This window comes from Aquarana catesbeiana, linkage group LG07 (genome assembly GCF_042186555.1).
Source record: "Aquarana catesbeiana isolate 2022-GZ linkage group LG07, ASM4218655v1, whole genome shotgun sequence".
NCBI classification, from domain to species: domain Eukaryota; kingdom Metazoa; phylum Chordata; class Amphibia; order Anura; family Ranidae; genus Aquarana; species Aquarana catesbeiana.
Genome location: NC_133330.1, coordinates 64119874 through 64138055, shown reverse-complemented (window position 1 = coordinate 64138055; position 18182 = coordinate 64119874). Strand labels below are relative to the sequence as shown.

Genomic DNA, 18182 nt, shown 5'->3' with positions numbered 1-18182 from the left:
AAGAAGCTCATGTTAAAACGTTCACAGAGAATGGGCGCACTGAGATTTGGTCACAAGATTTAACAAGCTTTCACTCCACGGGTAGATTATGTCTTGTGTTCACAGAAAACATTATTGGTTTCTAGTTTTGGACAAGGCTTGGGGCCAGGTTGATTTCTTGAATGGTTTTCCTTTAACAAAATGTTTATTTTTTATTTTTATTTTTTTTTTAAATAGTTGTCTTTCTTGAGCAGTGCCTTGTTGAAATGCTGACCAATAAATCTGTTTATGTTCCTTTCACCACTACTACTGTATCTACTTGCCTTGGGTACAGTAAGCCTTTGCTCTTAAGGGCCATACACAAGGGCCAAATATGGGATGACATTGGCCGGTTCAATAGAAACTGGCCGATATTCGGCTTGTGTGTACGGCAGCTGAGCCGGCTTCTGTTGAAGGGGCATGACCGAAAAAGGTCTGCTGATCGGAAACAGATTAGCGCTCTCAGCCAATTGCTGAGAGCGCTGACCAGTGTGTTCTGGTGTGGTAGATATATATAAAATTCCTGAACCCAGGAACTTGACCATTAAAAGAGAAGTATGTTTTTTTTTTTTTTTAATTCATACTTACCTAGGTGGATGCAGCATTGGTCCGATGCTGCATCTGTCCCCCGGCACCTCTACACTGAGAAGGCGAGAGATCGAACACCGCTGATCCCAAAGCAGAGAGCTGCTGTCAGTCAGCACTTCTCTGCTCTGCCCCCTCCTCACTCACTGGAGTGCTGGGCTGTGGAGGGGCGGGAGTGGCCGGCTCAGGCTCTCAGCAGCTCGCTGAGAGGCCGAACCGAGTGTCGGTCCAGGAATATAGGCGGATCCTGACTCCATGTTTGTGATGATGCCAAGCCTGGACCGGTATTCTATCGGTTTGTGCCCTCCGTTGAAAAGTGCCCACGCATGCACAGAATGGAAGGGCACTCCAGCTGATTTGTCGATCAGCAGGAGTAACGTCACTACAGCGCATGAGCACATCGTAGGAGGTTTTTTCAACGGGAGATTCCATTTCACAGGCAAAATTGAAAGCTATGCAAAGAGCGGGGGGACACTGTAGATGTCAGGTTGTGCCTCGCTGTAAACCTGCAGCGCAACAGCGAGGCACAATATGACAAATACGGCGTCCCTCCGCTGTTTGCATAGCATTCAATTGTGCCCGTCAAATGGTATCTCCCATTGATAAAAGGCTCCTATGATGTGAGCATGCACTATGGCGACGTCATTCCTGCTGATTGTCAAATCAGCTGGAGTACCCTACCGTTCTGCGCATGCATGGGCACTTTTCGACGGAGGGCACAAATCGATAGAACACCTGCTCTGTGATGTCATCGGGTGACCGGGCCACAGGAGTGCAAAGCAAACTGCACTCCTGTGATCCACAGAAGTACAGCCAAACGAGCTTTGGCTGTACTTCTCCTTTAACTAAAGATGACCAGAGAAATTATTTATGCTGATCTATGCTCTATGGAATCAAGCAAAGTTTGAATTTTAATGCCAGGTCCACGATAGATAATTTGCACAGAACTTCTGCTAATTCCACTATGCAGTTATGTGTCTATTAAGACAGCAGTCCTAAAGACCAAAGTTCATTTACCTGGAGTGACTGGCTGAATCTTTTTAAAGGAGTTGCCCGTACTGGAGGGATGAGATTTGCTAGTGATGTGACCCTTGAAAGTGGTTTAACCCGTTTAGTGCTTGGTTCCTGGAAAGAAAGGAAAAAGAAAGTACATATAAGATTTGAGTCCACAAAATACACCGACAGTAACTATAACACAATAAAGTACTTTAACTTGGGTATGGTTTAAACTGCTTTCAGGTTTTTATTGTGGTCTATGTCCCCACCAACTCTTGTTCCAGTGACACAACAGAAAGTAAAGGAAAATCTTCCCAATGAAAAAAAAAAAAAAAAACAGCAATAAAAAGCTGACAGAGGTTCTACACTTCACTTTATTTTAAAAATGCATAATAGATACTTATTAGGGTATCATATTTATTTTGATTAAAAATGAAAGACAAAAGCTACCTTTGTGGACTCTCAAAAAGTTCTTTGTGGACTTCCTTTGTTAAAACTAGCTGCCAAAATCAACTCTCATGCTTCATTACATTTAGTTGCTAACCCAAAACAAATATGCAGCTAAGGGCTTTTCTCTGACTCTCTAGCTCAGACAGTATTAAAAGTGAACTCCTAAAAAATACCCTTGCAGTGGGGGACCCCCAAATTGCAAGGGTTATGTCCTTGTTATGTCTATTTTGTGTTTCCTCTATCTGTGCGACCGCTGCAGCCTCCTCTCTAAGCCGCTCACGGTCATGGGCTTGCCCCTCCAATGCAGGGTTAATAGCTCTGCATTATATGTGATGACGCCAAGGGCCTGTTCACAGCTTCAGGGATAAGATATTACTGGAATCTGCTGGAACAGGGATTAGAGCAAACAATAAAACTCTACCCCCTATAAATAACTGACATTTAACCCTTGCAGTGCAGGAGGCACCCACTACAGGGGTATTTTTTTTCTATTTCAGATGAGAGTGGTTGCAGCGAAGCCCCACTTACCTAAATGTCCGAGTTTGACGGGCAGCACTACCTGTCAACCTGACATGTTGCATTAAATTTGCCGCAGCCACAATAGAAAGAACCGGTTGTACTGTGGACTTTAGGTGGGTGGTCAAGGGGGTGGCAACTGCCAGTTTTTAGCACAGACCCACCCCCCCACTGCTCGTATGAAAGAAGATCTGTCAGCTGCTATAAACCAATAATCAGCCTCACAAAAACTCACCTAAACCAATAATAATCTACTCACAAACAAAATCACATAATAAATGAGCTGTTGTTAGGTCCTCCTTAATAGTTAAATTCAACACTGAAAAATTAGTTCACATTTGTTGCTAATCAGGCCATTTTATTAGCCTTTATCTCATGATTTTACATATTATAGTGGACTAGGCATATCAAACAAAGCAGGAAACATATGAGAACAGATTGCTGCTATTTTCAAAAACACAAATAAAAGACATGTTTTTGTTCCTAATTTTCCTTTCATGTAACAGGAAGCTCCTGGTATCTTGTACCGTCTATGCCAACTGTCCTCCCCATTAGAACGTACTTCCACTTCTTAGTCTTCTATTGTAAGACGCAGACTATGTTTTATCTTCAAAGCAACCTGTAGTTTGTTCCTTTATTTCCTCCCTGGAAGACTTTCCCCAAATTGCCGTAAGCAGTGCACAACGCTAATTCACAAACAATGTCTCGGAGCATTTTGTATTGTGTATTGTGATCTGTCTTCTACAGACAGTCTGCAAAGTGTCATTTTCCTGGCTCTCACAAGTTCTATTAGGACTTGATAGAGATCATATAAGCAGGCAACATGCTATGTATATCCTGGCTCACGGTTTCCTTCCGTTACACTGCATTACATTCTGACAAGATGTTATCCACAATAACCATATGCCAAATGTTACTATCTTAGTGTAGGGTATAACACAAAGCTAAAACTTAATGGAGTGGAAGAAGAATTTGACACATCTAAAAGCTCTATGGACATATATGCGTCTAAGGCCCCTTTCACACCAGCAGACCGATCAGGTCCGCCTGTCTGTTTTTCAGGAGGACCCGATCGAACCACACATTGTTGTCTATGGTGTGTCGGATGTCAGCAGACATGTGTCTGCTGTCACCCACCAGCATCCTGTCCGATCCAGTCTGCTAAAATCAGACCAATGAGAATATGTTCGCCATTTTTCCAGCGGATGGAATGACAATCGGATGGAAATGGACAGCATGCTACCGCCCCACAGAGAATAGCGAAGTGGACACGGACATGTCAGCTGAGAGATCCCCCTCTGGGCAGGCATATCCGCTTGGACAGATTCCGCCCCGTGTGAAAGGGGCCCATATGCGTGTAAACACAAGAGGATCTTTCTGTTAACAAGATCCTGCAAAATGATCGTTAATTTCACTAGGGCCATGTGCATGTTACTCTTGCTGCTGCTGAAACAGGTGGAACATATAAAAGAAGACGTAGCATTTGATGTAGTTCCCCTACAACAGAAAAGACAAAGCTTCTAGATCAGACTCTCTCAACCTTTTCATCCCAGAGGAACCCTTGAAATAATTTTCAGGTCTCAGGGAACCCCTGCTAAAACCAATAGATTGGGAGACAACGTGAAAAATGCCCATTGGTGGCCAGGGGTAGTCATAATGCACCCCTACAGACAGCTAAAATGATTATTGAAGTTCTGAAGCTGGCTTTGCCAAGTGGAGTTGGACCTGGAACTATGCAGGCACCATAAAATGGGAAGTCAGTCAGCCACAACTTAAGTAACCCCTAGACAACTCTGGAGAAACCCTATGGTTCCATGGGACGGTGGTTGAGAATGGCTGTTTTCGATAAAGATACAGAAAAAACAAACTGCTCACAGAGCTATTGAAGAAACACTGAAAAACTAAACACAGTTAAAATACTTCATGTGGTTGTACATTACATTACTTTTGGATTGTTATCTCTACAGAAATATTAAAATGTAAAAGCAAGACGTAAAAACTGTCTGTCTTTCAATGACTCTACTTTCCAAAGATGAAATGGTTCTGAAATCCTTGGCTTAATCTAGCCATACGCTAGTAGATGTTTGTCTGAAAATTTTCATTTTAAGAATGTTTATTCACTTTTCTAATCGTTACTGGAGTGTAACTGATGCTCGTTTCCAATTGCAGTGAAGAGAGAATTTGAAAGAGCAGGATGGAAATGTTTTCTTCTAACAGTTTATGTTGTTTTTGTTTTGGAAAGTCCATTTACTCCTAGATCGAATGTTAAAAGAAATCATTTTTGAAATGTATGTAAATCTACTAGCGTATGACCAGCTTAAGAATGCAAATCATGAAATATTTAATAAAATTTTGTTCTGATTTTACACCAACCTGATGGCTTTCTAAACATGTTGTAAACATCTGTAATCTAATTACTAGCTATATTTAGATTAGTGTTGTCACTTGCTTAGGAGGTGGCCTGTTTTACAGCTGTCACACTCCAAGCACTCTACCATAGTGGTTTGTGCTCAAGGGATACTTTGTTTGATAGACTGTTTACAAATAGGATGTCAAACTGATGGACTTGTCAGGGTTACAAAGAAGCAAATTAGCGCAGCAAATAAGCAAGATTAGGTACAAAGCAGCTGCTAATGTATTACAGACACCTGAACCTCTATCATTGGGGAAAACCTAGCCTATCTCTAAACAAGAGATTGGCAGTGTGTGTGCACTTCATTGTGTAAGCCTATAAAACAAACAATGTTGGTTTTCAGAATAAAACTAGACAAAAGGCCATTTTGCTATGTAAACTCCAGGGCAGGTAAAGACATCTGGAGATTTAGTTCACAAAATACTGGAGAGCTTGGGAGACTATGGGATAAAATTAGGAAGGAAGCCATTAGGCTGAATAGTTTTGTGACCTTGGTGTTTTTTGTCGGTATGAACAACATTCCTTGGCTGCTGGAGGATTTTTGTTTGTTCCAATGAACCGTGAGAGCAATTGATATTGTTGTACTTCAGACATTATAGGTGTGTGAATTGTGTAGGCAGAATACTTGGGGTGGAAAATCAGGCATTTCAAAAAATGGTTAGCTCTACTAATTGGTGGGAAACAGGTCCACGTGATTCAGTGTAGGGCTGCCTGCTCCACTTATCTCCTCCATTCTCAATCAGAACAAACCTTTTACTTTGTCTAATTAACACCCTACAATGGACGACGGTGCATGGGAGGACCTAAACATATATAAGACCACCAGGGTCTACGGTGTTCTAATCTGGTCTAGCATATGTGCAGTACTTTGGATCCTGATGGGGGACAGGGCTGATTGATTTATAGTAGGCCTGCCTACTCTGCCTTCCTCCTCCATCCACAGCAATGGCCAGGGGTGAGTAGGAAGACCTAAAGATTTAAGACCACAATGGCCTGTGGCACTCCTAATCTGGACCATTGCACATGTGCATTTTTTTGGATACTTCACTATTCTTCAAGGATTAAAACCAGCATGCAGAGATTTTCCAACAAACTCCTTATTGCAGAAAGAACATGATCACAAACAAGGCTCAAAACCAAGAACGTTAATTTTTTTATGCTCCAGACTATGGCCAGACCAAAAACAGAAAATCTCATAATTACAACCCAAGAGGCACATGTTATCTCTATTCATCTCTGCTTTATCTGTAGAGATATTAAGCCTGCCAGGATAGAAGTAGGAAAGTTTCATAAAGGAATATAAACTCAAGCCAGTCATACTTTATCATGCAACACTATTTAGTGAGTTACTGACAAGTATACACACCATGAAGGATCAGGATCTATCAAATGCAAATACTTGCTCTTGGTCAGTGACTCACCAGGTAGGTGAAGACCGATGACAACCCCAGAGCTTGCTCCTTTAAAACAAGTCAGAAATGGCAGTTCTGTCTTGACCATGCCCACAGATGTTTACACCCAGCTGCCTTTCTTGAGACAACAACCTCCCATGGTGCTAATAGGTGCCCATATACACGTACTCATCCAAAATAATAGGTAAAGCAATTTTTTTTACATTTATACTTTACTTTGTAAGCAATACATCAACCAAACATAGTTTTAATTATTAATAGCATGCATGCACACATCTTACAAATGTACAGTGTATCTGGGTGATCAGAAGTTACCCCTATCTGGAAGGTAAAGAGTCTGTCATCTAAAATGCTAACTTTGCACAAAAAATTTATTAAATTTCATGTAAATGCTGCAGTATTTTTTTGGGCACACACGCCTGCAGTCATACATACCACATACATTACAACCAACTGTGATGGACAACATCTAATGTTCCAAGATGTATTTGGAGAGGGCCAGGAAAGAGGAACACTGGAAGAAAAACCATGTACACACAGGGCAAACCTAAAAACTGCAGATAGCACCCCATCACCGCATGATGGGAGAGTTAGTCACTTAGCCACCATGGTGGCATACATATGCATGCTGGTATCGTATGAACATGTTGTGAATGTGTGCTGACTCAACAAGCACTGTGGGTCTTGTTTAGAGGACAGGCATAGATAGGCAGACTTTGTATTCTCACTGGATCTCAAAATTGCTACCAACAATTTAAATACTTCTAAATTACCCTCAATCTCTGTGCAAACCTCTACTCACCTTGGCTTTTGTGCATGAAACCATTGGGACTGGAACATGAGTGTGCAGCTTTGTTTCCAGCTGAGAAACAGATCATAGTGTATGAGAATAAAAACATCTGTTCTAACTAAGGGATGATATCAATTTAACTATGACAAGTTAAACAGCCAACTACTTTTCGGCAAAACTTCCAGAATTCTGTGCTTGTTCAAAGAGTGGCTCTTGTGGTTCTCTCTATAGGGGGCTATATATGAGGGTTTCTGATCATTTTTGTTGGAAAAAATCATTCCTCTGGAGGTCCCTTTCAACCTAATAAATACATATGCTGTTTATTGCACGCTAAGCAAACTCTACATTTTCTGTTATACACAGTACTCATTGGCTCATTGCCAAACCACCAGCAGAGTACAATAAGGAATATACTATAATGTTCCAATAAATTTAACTTTCTACACTTTTTGCAATCACTTTGTTTTGATATACAGATCTTTGCATGTCTGCAAAAATGAACCTATGTATTGCAATTCTTGCATGCTGTATTCAACCCATCAAGAAGAACAAATCTAAAAAGAAAAAAGGAATAACTTGACATGCAATATTTTTCTATCACAAGACACCGCAATACAACCAATGTGTATTGTGGTATGCTGTCTTTTTGCTGCTACTATGCAGTGTATTTTGGGGTGTCATTCAAAATTAAATGCACCACAACACATCACACAACAGTAAAATGCATTGCTGCCCATTGTGGTAATGTGCGCTGTACCATGTTATCATATCATGTCTATCTGTATGAGCCCTGAAACTTGTTTTCTGTTTCCAAACTTCACAGGAAAATATTACGCACTAAATTTGAGTGGTTCTACTGCCAATTCTATGATTTTATTAATGTGAATGATGGTGTTAGACAGTTGGAAGTTATCTTTTTTTTTTAATAAAAAGCAGACCTTGTTTTGGACAATTTCCAACACTGTAGTAATAGCATACAGTAGTTTAGTGTCTACTGCATTGGATAATAGGAAAATTGGGATTTGGGCCTTAAATGATCAATCCATTCATGTGGGCTAAGCAAACCACAAGGTCCTTACATCTTTGGAGGACTACAGTAGTAAAACCTCCCTTCTATAGGTGTTTAGACGTACCCTGAAGTTTTGGATGTTCCTGTCCACCTTGGTGTTCCGCATAGCCCCAGCTATTGTTCTGGGGACTTTGCCTACCCTGGGAATTTGGGTATTCTTCTATATCTCCTGTTGCATTCTCCATTATATGGAAAAATAGAGTCTAGCAATTAGAATGGGACAACCTTGTAAGAAACCCAGAAACTCAACAGCAGAGATATCACAAAAGGGTCCCTAAAAATATAAAAGCTGTTCAGTCACTTAATTCTCTAGAGTCAATGTAAAAAAAAAACAAAACTGCTGATTTTAAGTGGACTGGTCATTTAAAATATTCCCAAACATAATGACAAACTAAAGAATGTACAAAACAAGTCAAGCTGGATCATTTTCCTTCATACAAATTTAAGTCAATGTGTTGAGCTCCAATAAGTTCTTTGGTATCCACTGCTCCTAACGGACTGAATGGAAAAATATAGCTGGCTGTCAGGTCATATTAAATCACATTCTCATAGTATTGATTAGCTTTCTTTTCAGTTTCAACCCGCCAGACCACCCACAGCCCACTAATTAACACAGACTACTGAAAAGCACACTCCACTGAAAGTCAAGTTTGATTTGGCTTCCTAAAGAAAGATGAGCTGTGTACAGGCTCTCTAGCATTGTGCTGGGAATACAGGACCCAGTGACCTGGATAACATTAACCAAGGAATCACTGTTTTGGCCCAGGTGCAGTACAATAGTCCAGCCTTTCGCTTTGTACTTTATGCTCCAACAAACAACAAAAACATTCTCACTTCATCAGAGGGGACCAAAGCACTCAACGTATCTGCATCCGTTCCGTTTTTTATGAATTCTTTTAAGGGGCCATTACCAAAAAAAAAATTTACTGAAACATAAGGCAAGCATTAGTTCTAAAAAATCAACAGTGAGTGTATTAGGTAGTACATTTTAAATACTAAATAATTCCAAGGCACAAGAAGCACCGCATAATGTGTTTTTCTACAGCAGGAATTGCATTCCTGCTTACTGGATAGACGATAGCTGGTGTTCCTGTTTACATTTTTCATGCTGGTCCACGTCTTAGGAGCTCTCAAAGTAGGACCTGCCCAAATGAGGCATTAGCAACCATATTTAGCACCAAACAGCAGTCTTGGGCCTTCTGGGTATCTATATAAGGGAGGCTTTTACGAATAAACAACATGCATAACATGTTAAATACTTATTGTAAGATTTGCGAGTAAATGAGAGGTATCCCTTAAAGTGGAACTACACTGCACCTGTGCACCACAAACCAAAATCCCTATTTAATTCATTTATTATGTTCAAAGCAATTTCACCTATCCATCCATGTCTCCATGCTTTAATTTGCTGAGAAATCACTTTGACAAACACCCCCCTAGCATTGAAACAAGACAAAAGAAAAAAGAGCGCACATCTCATAGTGCACTAACATGGGAGAGATTTAATGATAAAAATCAAAACAATATTACACTTACAAACGAGAGAGGGTGCGGTAAAGAGCAGGATACTGGAACTGATGTTTTTTCAACTACCCGCTGCTTTTATTTTTGGAGCGTACTTTCCACCTAGACTCTTCTAGTCATTTTGGGTACATCCGTCTTTCTCAATTTTTGTTTTTTTATACTGTATATCATTGGTGTTTTTGTGCATGACAATTTATTCATACTGTGTGTTTTTGAAAAACAGTTTGTTTCCTAGTAAGGCACATGGTTAATTAGTTGTAACCAACAAACACCTCCTGTGGGTGAGCACAGTTTAATCCACAGATATCCCCTGTGTGTTTTTTTTTTTCTGGTTTTATCCCCCTAGCATTTCTGGCCGTGGCCATCTTGAGTAAGTGCTTCCTGGAATGCATCTGCCCTTAGCTCAGACAGGAGGGTGTGCTTAGCTGCGAAAACCCTCCTGAAGACTCCTGACATAATTTGCCTAGGATTGGAAATCAGGAGGTGACTGAGAAATGTAAAAAAAAAATGTTTAAAACAAGTAAATATGATATACTTTCCTATGTATTTACCAATGCTAGCAGCATAAAAGTAAAAAAAGTAAATCTTGATTGAGAGAGTGAAGTTATGCTTTAAAGTGACTCTGTCACTATTTTCACATCCAAAACCAAAGACATGCCTGCAGTGAAAAGTGTTCATACCCTTCTGCACCACAGATCTTATCTACTGCCTTCATGAGTTACTCAGCATTCCATACCTCTGGGTATGTCGGATGTCTGTCCCTTACTGCAGCCTTCCCAGAAGAGTTGAAGCTGTTAAAGCTGCAGCTCAATATTGAACCCTAAGATGGGATGCCAGTAAAGTTCATGTGCGTGTAAAGGCAGGCGTCCCAATACTTTTGGCAATACAGTGTATCTGCCAGCATACACAACTGAATCTGTCCCAAAATGTATGCTTCCAAAGTAAAGAGTTAATACTCAACACTTTGACTGCCATTGTCTGCTGTCTATAAGGGCTATATTGGTTGAAACCTCTCTAGCATTTGCACACTTTTGGGAATGTGAAATTGCTGGTCCCCTTGTGGACAGCCTTCCCAGAAGAGTTGAAGCTGTTATAGCTGCACAGGGTGGGCCAACTCAATATTGATCCCTACGGACTAAGACTGGGATGCCATTTAAGTTCATGTGCGTGCAAAGGCAGACGTTCCAATACTTTTGGCAATATAGTGTATATTAAAATGTTTTGCTTAGACTGATGCATACCTATCTCTGAAATAATAGAATAATTGAAATCCTATATAAAATAGTAATGACAGAGCAAAACATGACACCAAAAATATACACTTTCAAAATTTAGATTTCCATCCTGATTTGCCAGAAGTGTCACAAAAATGAACTGCTATAGTATCCAAATTATATGGATACATATTTCTGAGATGAATCATTTAGTAAAATTACATTTCTCTCTTAAGGACAATTGTGTTCTAACTTCAAAAGAGCCTCAGGCCAAGAACTTCTCCAAAATGCACAGTAACTTGCTGAGCAGATCTGCAACTTTGTTGATGTTTCAAAAAGCATCATCAAAAACCTGCACAGTCCCACTAGTAGACATGGTATAAGCTTTTGAAGTGGCTTTAAACGATTTGTGAGTCAGTGTCTGCCTTGAAAAAAATATCCTTTATTCCCCGAAGCCTCGGGGTAATAATTTTTGATCTTACTAGCGGGGAGAGTGAATAACCATATAGCTATTCCAGCGCAGACAATCTAGCATACAGCAAGATTATTGAATCCACAAGGAGAACTGATTCAATGTTCTGATTAAGCTATGAAGAGGCTGCTGAGCTCTCAATCAGGGAGGGACATTGTGGATCACGCTTACGGGTAAAAGTGGAAACTAAAGACAGAGGAGGTTGATGACCAATCTCTCAGGTTTTGAATGGATGATGACACAGAATTGAATAACCCCCAACTTATTAATTTGTGGGCTTCAGTTTAAAATGTGCTCTGAATGCTGTTTTTGGACCCTGTAGCTATTACTGGATACTAATTTATTAAAATGAAAAATCCCATAGAAGCAGCACTGCTCATCACAATGTCACATAAGTTTAAAGCCAGGTTGATGGAAGAGGTTTCTCTGCTGAAGAGGGTAGGTTGCGTATCCCTCCAGTATCAATCCAAAATATTAATCAGCTTTGTAATAGGAACCTCTAAATGTAGATCTTCTTTGCAAAAAGTGACATGGCCATAACAGAGGGGAGCATGGTTCTGTGATCAGGCTGGAGTTAGAAGTGACCTAAAGTTACTGCACTGGTAGGCCCAAAGCCATCAGAAATCACATATGCCAGCATGACTCATTTTATGAGAGGAAACATTTGTCTGGTTTTTCATTTCCCACTTATATTAACTAAGTCCTGTAATGTGTTCATAAAAAAAGGGAATGAGTAAAAAAAATCCTTATGTACAAGGCTGGTCTAAGCTGGCAGTGTGAATCTGGAGCTCCTTCTCCTCAGCATGCTATAACGGTCAATGGTGGGAGGCAGAGACACAGTGCTGTGGCTCCAAAGGGACCAATGTAAACCCAGGACCCTGCATTCACTATATCTGGTCTCCCACAGTACATTGAAATGCAATAGTTTTAGTAAATGTAAACTGCTAAATACCTTTTCTCACCAGCAGTTAGAGCAGTCTTGTGACTTCTATCAGTGTCCAGCAAAGCACTGGTTAAAGTTTGTAGGAGAAGTTTCCATTCTCCTCTGACTGTCCTATGAGGCTGCAGGACCCCTGACCCTCTGACTGGGTAGTGCTGATTGGCCTTGTGCTGATCACATGCACCCTCCCAAGAAAAAAAAAACTCTCTAGCAATTCGCACCAAACTGAGCATGTGCAGCTTGCCTCCAAGACTGTTCTATCAGGAGATGGATCGGGGACAGTAAAAGGGGAGGATCAGAGAAGACAGGATCAAATAGCCTTTTTACACAATGCAGAGGATTAACCCCTTAGGTTCTACAGTGAGTATAACAAGCATGCTTTACTGCATATACACACTGATTTTACTTTTGTGGGTTTAGTAACACTTTAACACAGGTACTGTAAGAAAGATTTTAGGCCAGGTCAGGTTCACATAAATTTGCATTAAAACAGACTTTGTCACCTTGCGTATTTAGAGCAAAGTGGCAGTGTCTTTGGAATGGGGACCCAACTCACTTATACTCCACTTGCCTGCACTCCCCACCTTTCTTTTCTCTTGTGTTGGACATCAGGCAAGTCAGACAATAGGGTGACATCACCTTTTCTGTTTTGTAACAGTGCTTGGGGCTTGTGACTGGCTGCTAGACATCAGCACTGTTAAATTAGATAGAGTTGGTCACATGCTTCCCATAACCAAATACCCAATATTTGCACTGCCTGCTACTGAGGAAGGATCATCAGGGAAGTGTTGGCAAGGTGTGTATCAGTGGTTGGGTGGGAGGTGGCAGATTTTTACCAAGTCACTGTCAGGTAACAGTGTCTCTTTAAGATTTACTGTTACTTTAAATTAGCCCACTAATAAACAATACTCAGCTGACTTCCTAAAAAAAAAAAAAAAAAAAAAAAAATGAAGACAGACACAGCTCAGTCACAGGTGAGTTGAAGAATACCTAAACAAAACACTGAATTGTGGTATTTTGCGGCTTCATGGAATTTTTATTTTCTGAGATCTGCACTTCCTATAGTGGTCTATGTCTAACCCGTATTACTAGTAATTTACAGCAAACCTATTACCCTGAAATCACACAGGGGTCAAGGAAATCAAACAGAATCGTATTACTTGCAGACGTCGTATCTTGCCAGCATATTAGTTTCAATTTAGCCTACAAGTTATCGAGTATATTCAGCATTACAGATCAGTCTACGTTTTCTTTGGCTGCCGGCCAGTGCTTCAAATTATTATTAGTCTGCTATTGGCAACACTGGCCCCCAAAACTTCAGAATGCTGGAGAATGGTCTCATAACTTGACAGACATCCAAACCCACGCTAACCAGCAAGCACAGGAGACGCCATCGGCCCTTAAAATTTGGAACCTTTCAAAACAAACTCAAATTAACTTTGCCTTTCAAAAATAAAACACCTGAAGTTATAGGTAGGAGATTCCGCTTAAACTGACCATACTGGATTCCTTGTAAGGAAAGTGTTATCTTGTGTAAATGTCTCAGACAATTATTTAACCTTTGCTTTAGCTGAAACTGATAAAACGTGTTCCTATGTAAGCTGCAAAGCCTAGGAAGTATCGATTATATTTCTATATGCATGAGAGAGAGGGGCACATTATCATTTAAGCTTTTATGTTACCTTGGCTGCTTCAGTGGCTCTGAAATATAAATGCAATTTCATCCACCTGTAGATTTTAGGTAACAGACCAGCTATTCTCAACCACCGTTTCGTAGAACCCTATGGTTACTCCAGAGGTTACTTGGGGTTCCTTGAGATGTTTGACCTATAATTAGGTAGTTCCTGCATATTCCCAGAGCCAATGTCACTAAACGAGTCAGTAGCAGGACACAAATGATCTTTTTAGCCATCTTTAAAGTGGTAGTAAACTTCTGTCTTCTACTTTTACCTACAGGTAAGCTTATAATAAAGCTTACCTGTAGGTAAAATGAATATCTCCTAAACGTACACTGTTTAGGAGATATTCCAGTGAGCAGCTGCCGGTGACGTCAATGGGGCATGCATTCTGAAGGAACTGCATACCTGTGCCTTTCCTCCAAAGCTGTGTGCTGTGGCAGAGACTCCTGCATGCATGATGCTGGAGTGATGTCAATGTGGCCATTCAAGTGGCCGCAGCCCGCAAAAAAGTCCAGGTGAAGATGGAAACCCTGTCAGCGGAGACAGCGTGCTGCTGGAGGGCTTTGTTGTAAGGTAAAGCACATTATGACATTATTTTGCAGGGGGACTGGCCCTTTTCAAATTTTTCGCCTTTTATTACAGCTTTAGGGTGCCATTTTGACCACTGTAGGCAGATATTCTGCCCAATGCCCACCAATGAAATTTTCCTACTCCAATTTTTTCTACATACCAATGGCATCTTTCTGACAGAAAATAAATTGGTTTTAAAAGCGCTTTCCTGAGCCCGAACCTTTATTTCAAAGGTTCCTCTAGGCCAGGGATATGCAATTAGTGGACCTCCAGCTGTTGCAAAACTACAAGTCCCATCATGTCTCTGCCTCTGGGAGTCATGCTTGTGGCTGTCAGAGTCTTGCTATGCCTCATGGGACTTGTAGTTCTGCAACAGCTGGAGGTCCACTAATTGCATATCTCTGCTCTAGGCTATAAAGATTGAGAATGGCTGTTCTAGACAATACTGGCACTTATATGTGAATGGCTGATCTTGTGGCCCATATTTTACCTACAGTGGGCAATTCTACACAAACACATCATTTAGATCTGAGCTATTCTTAACACAGTATTGATACATCATTTGGGTCCATCACCTTCCCCTTCTTAGATGATGTTGTTAGGACAGACACATCGCCACATACACCACTGACTACTGCGTGTCATATATAGGCATATTTGCTATGGAGGTTTCAAATTATAGAAGGTACATGCGTACAAAAAGTATAGGCTGCCAGAGTTCACCGAACATAAAAAGGCATAAGGTTTCATTTACAAAGCTTTAAAACACAAGAATAATGATCTTTATTTTAGCCATGCAATATATGGCTATTATTTTCAAAGCTGATAAGATAGGCTTAAAATTACACACTTTTTTTTAAATTAAAGTGGAAGTAAAGGCAAAACCTAACTAACTCCAAGCCTACTCCCACCCACATCCTAAGCCTAATCTATCTAACCCTGCAAGGAAAAGATTGCTATACTTACTGTCAACAGACAGAAGGAATCATACATGGAACAGATGTTGCAAGTTTGCAGAAATTTCAGCTGGCACTGTACTGCACAAATATTGTACATGCTGCATATTATAGCATTCATTGTTCCATGAACTTCCATCATGAGTGGAGCTTAAAGCGATTGTAAATCCTTACAGACCACTTTTCCCTACAGGTATGCCTATAATAACGCTTACCTGTAGGTACTGGAAATATCTCCTAAACCGTGCAGGTTTAGGAGATATTTACCATATACGCTTGCCCCAACGTCATAGGCGCATGCGCACTTTAGATCGTGCCCTTTCTATAGGGCCCGTGCCGTGACCACCGGCTCCCGCGCGCATACACGGGAGTGACGTCACGCGACTCCGGCCAGTCAAAGAGCCGGAGTTCATGGCCCTGGAAGGAAGAGGGGTGAAGATGGATGCTTCCACCAGCGTGGACATCATGGGCTTCGTTTGCAGGTAAGTGCAACATAATAGGCTAGTATGCTCTGCATACTAGCCCATTATGCTTTTACTTTGCAGGGGAATAAAGAGGAAGTAAAATCCACCAGGGTTTACTTCCTCTTTAAAGAATATTTCCAGGCATTGGCATGATAAACATAGTAGCATTGGTTCAGCTTGGACCAATGCAACCACGTATATACCATTGCTGGCTGATGCCCCTGGAAGCTGGAAATGACTGAGGTAGACACCACTACTCCAGTGATCTCTACTAGCTTCTGGGTCCTGTCCTGAGTGGCAAGCCTGGACAAGATGGAGAGGCAGAAAGGTAACGTCATGCTCTACACCTCGTCCAATCAAAGAATGCTTTTGCATTTGCTCAAAAAATGCAAACTATTTTCTGAATGGTGCTCCCGGCTGACCTCCTGTATTTACAATGTGCACATTGATAAATAGTGTTATCTCCTACTGATCTGATCACTTGGAAATAAACAATTTGCAGCCTTCTTGTGTATTGCATTTACTAACCTGACACGTTACTAAAACCATGTGCTTCCATCCACTGAGTTGTAGATTGGTCTGCATGATTTGGCAGTATATTTGGAACATTCCTCAAACTCAACCCATTTAGAAATACTTCTTATTACCCCAGTCATGCTGGAATTATCTGCTGTCCAAAAGTCCATGCAAATCATATTTAACTATTTTGCAATTTCTCTTCCCATGTGGATAATATGGCATAATTTGACTAGATATCCAACTTTGCCAATAAGACTGTATGAGATCACTTTAGGTTCATATATACAGTGGCTATAAAAAAGTATTCATCCCCTTGGAAATTTTCCTATTTTATCGTCTCAGAACATTAAATCACAGTGGATATTTTTCCACTCTTTCATGTTAAAGTGAAAACAGATCTTGTAAAAACCTTCAAAAGGAGTAAATACTTTTTATTTTTTCTTACAGGCCCTGTATCCTAAAAAACAGCTTTCTGACATTACCACTGGCAATGCAAAATACAGCTTACCTGTATACCTCTTTAAATGTCAGAAGAATATCTCCAAGTCCCAGACTTGTCTAGCATTTACTGTATATAGTGCCAGCAGCTTCCAGTTCAACAAATATTACAGGCAACACCAGGCAGGCAGCTTGTGACAAAAGAAACTTGGCTCCTTACTTTGCTGTCCATGTTAGCTAGACAACTTACTTCCTAATGTTTGCAAACTGACATCCAAATGACCCCTGAAAGCACCCAGTTTACCCAATTCTGATATATCTATTGAAATATGAACACAGTAAAATTCCATGAAACTGGAAAACACGAAACTACCGTCAGGTACCTATTAATTCATATACAAAGAAGCATATAATCATTCAGATCAGTCTCCACCCTGAATGTTTACAATCTACTGTCCTTACAGCACAAGCACGCCAATGAGCCAATAGATATAAAAGGCTGTTAAAGCCCAATTGAACCTTGACAGTTTGAGCCCAGGTTCACACTGAGCTGCGGGAATGAAGCCGTGCGAGTTCAGATGAACTGATTTCACTCCCGCATGTCAGTCCCGATTTCGGCCGCAATTTCAGAGACATCTGTGCAGGTTTCTGCACAGATGTCAATGTAAATCGCAGCCCGAAATCGCAAAAAGTAGTACAGAAACTACTTTTTGAAATTGATGCGGCGCCGCAAATGCAGTGTCGCACCGATTAGGATGTTGCCGTTACCAGCAATTGCCGGTGATTTCACACGTCAAATCGCACCAGTGTGAACCAGGGCTAAATCAGCTAAATATATTCCAGTTGCATCAAACAAAAAAGTTGTTCAACATTTACAGTTAATTTTCTTTCTAAAACAGCCACAACCTGAGATGAAAAGCCTATGCTCCTGCCAGCATGCTGCAGAGTGGGACCTTTGTTCATTGTGAGGAAAGCATTGGTCCTATTGCAAAGGTCGGACACGCCCTTAACAAGTCAGACCTATAGCTCTGCAATCAGCAAAGCCTAAAGCTCATGCTCCCTGCTGATTGGAGAGTTCTGGCTCTGACTCAACATGTGTGTCAGACCTCTGCAAAGAGATTATTGTGTCTCCATAGAGAGCAAGGGTCCCACTCTGG

At 40.8% G+C, this 18182-nt stretch overlaps 1 protein-coding gene across 7 annotated transcripts in view; it reads right to left on the bottom strand.

The window, feature by feature from the left end:
- ARHGEF3 (Rho guanine nucleotide exchange factor 3) overlaps window positions 1-18182 on the bottom strand; it is a 492515-nt gene that overhangs the window by 28933 nt on the left and 445400 nt on the right. For all 7 annotated transcript variants that reach the window (XM_073592253.1, XM_073592255.1, XM_073592259.1 and 4 more), the window contains one exon: window positions 1621-1728. In XM_073592253.1, coding sequence (XP_073448354.1) covers window positions 1621-1728 — 108 coding nt within the window. The remainder of the gene's footprint in view (window positions 1-1620; window positions 1729-18182) is intronic.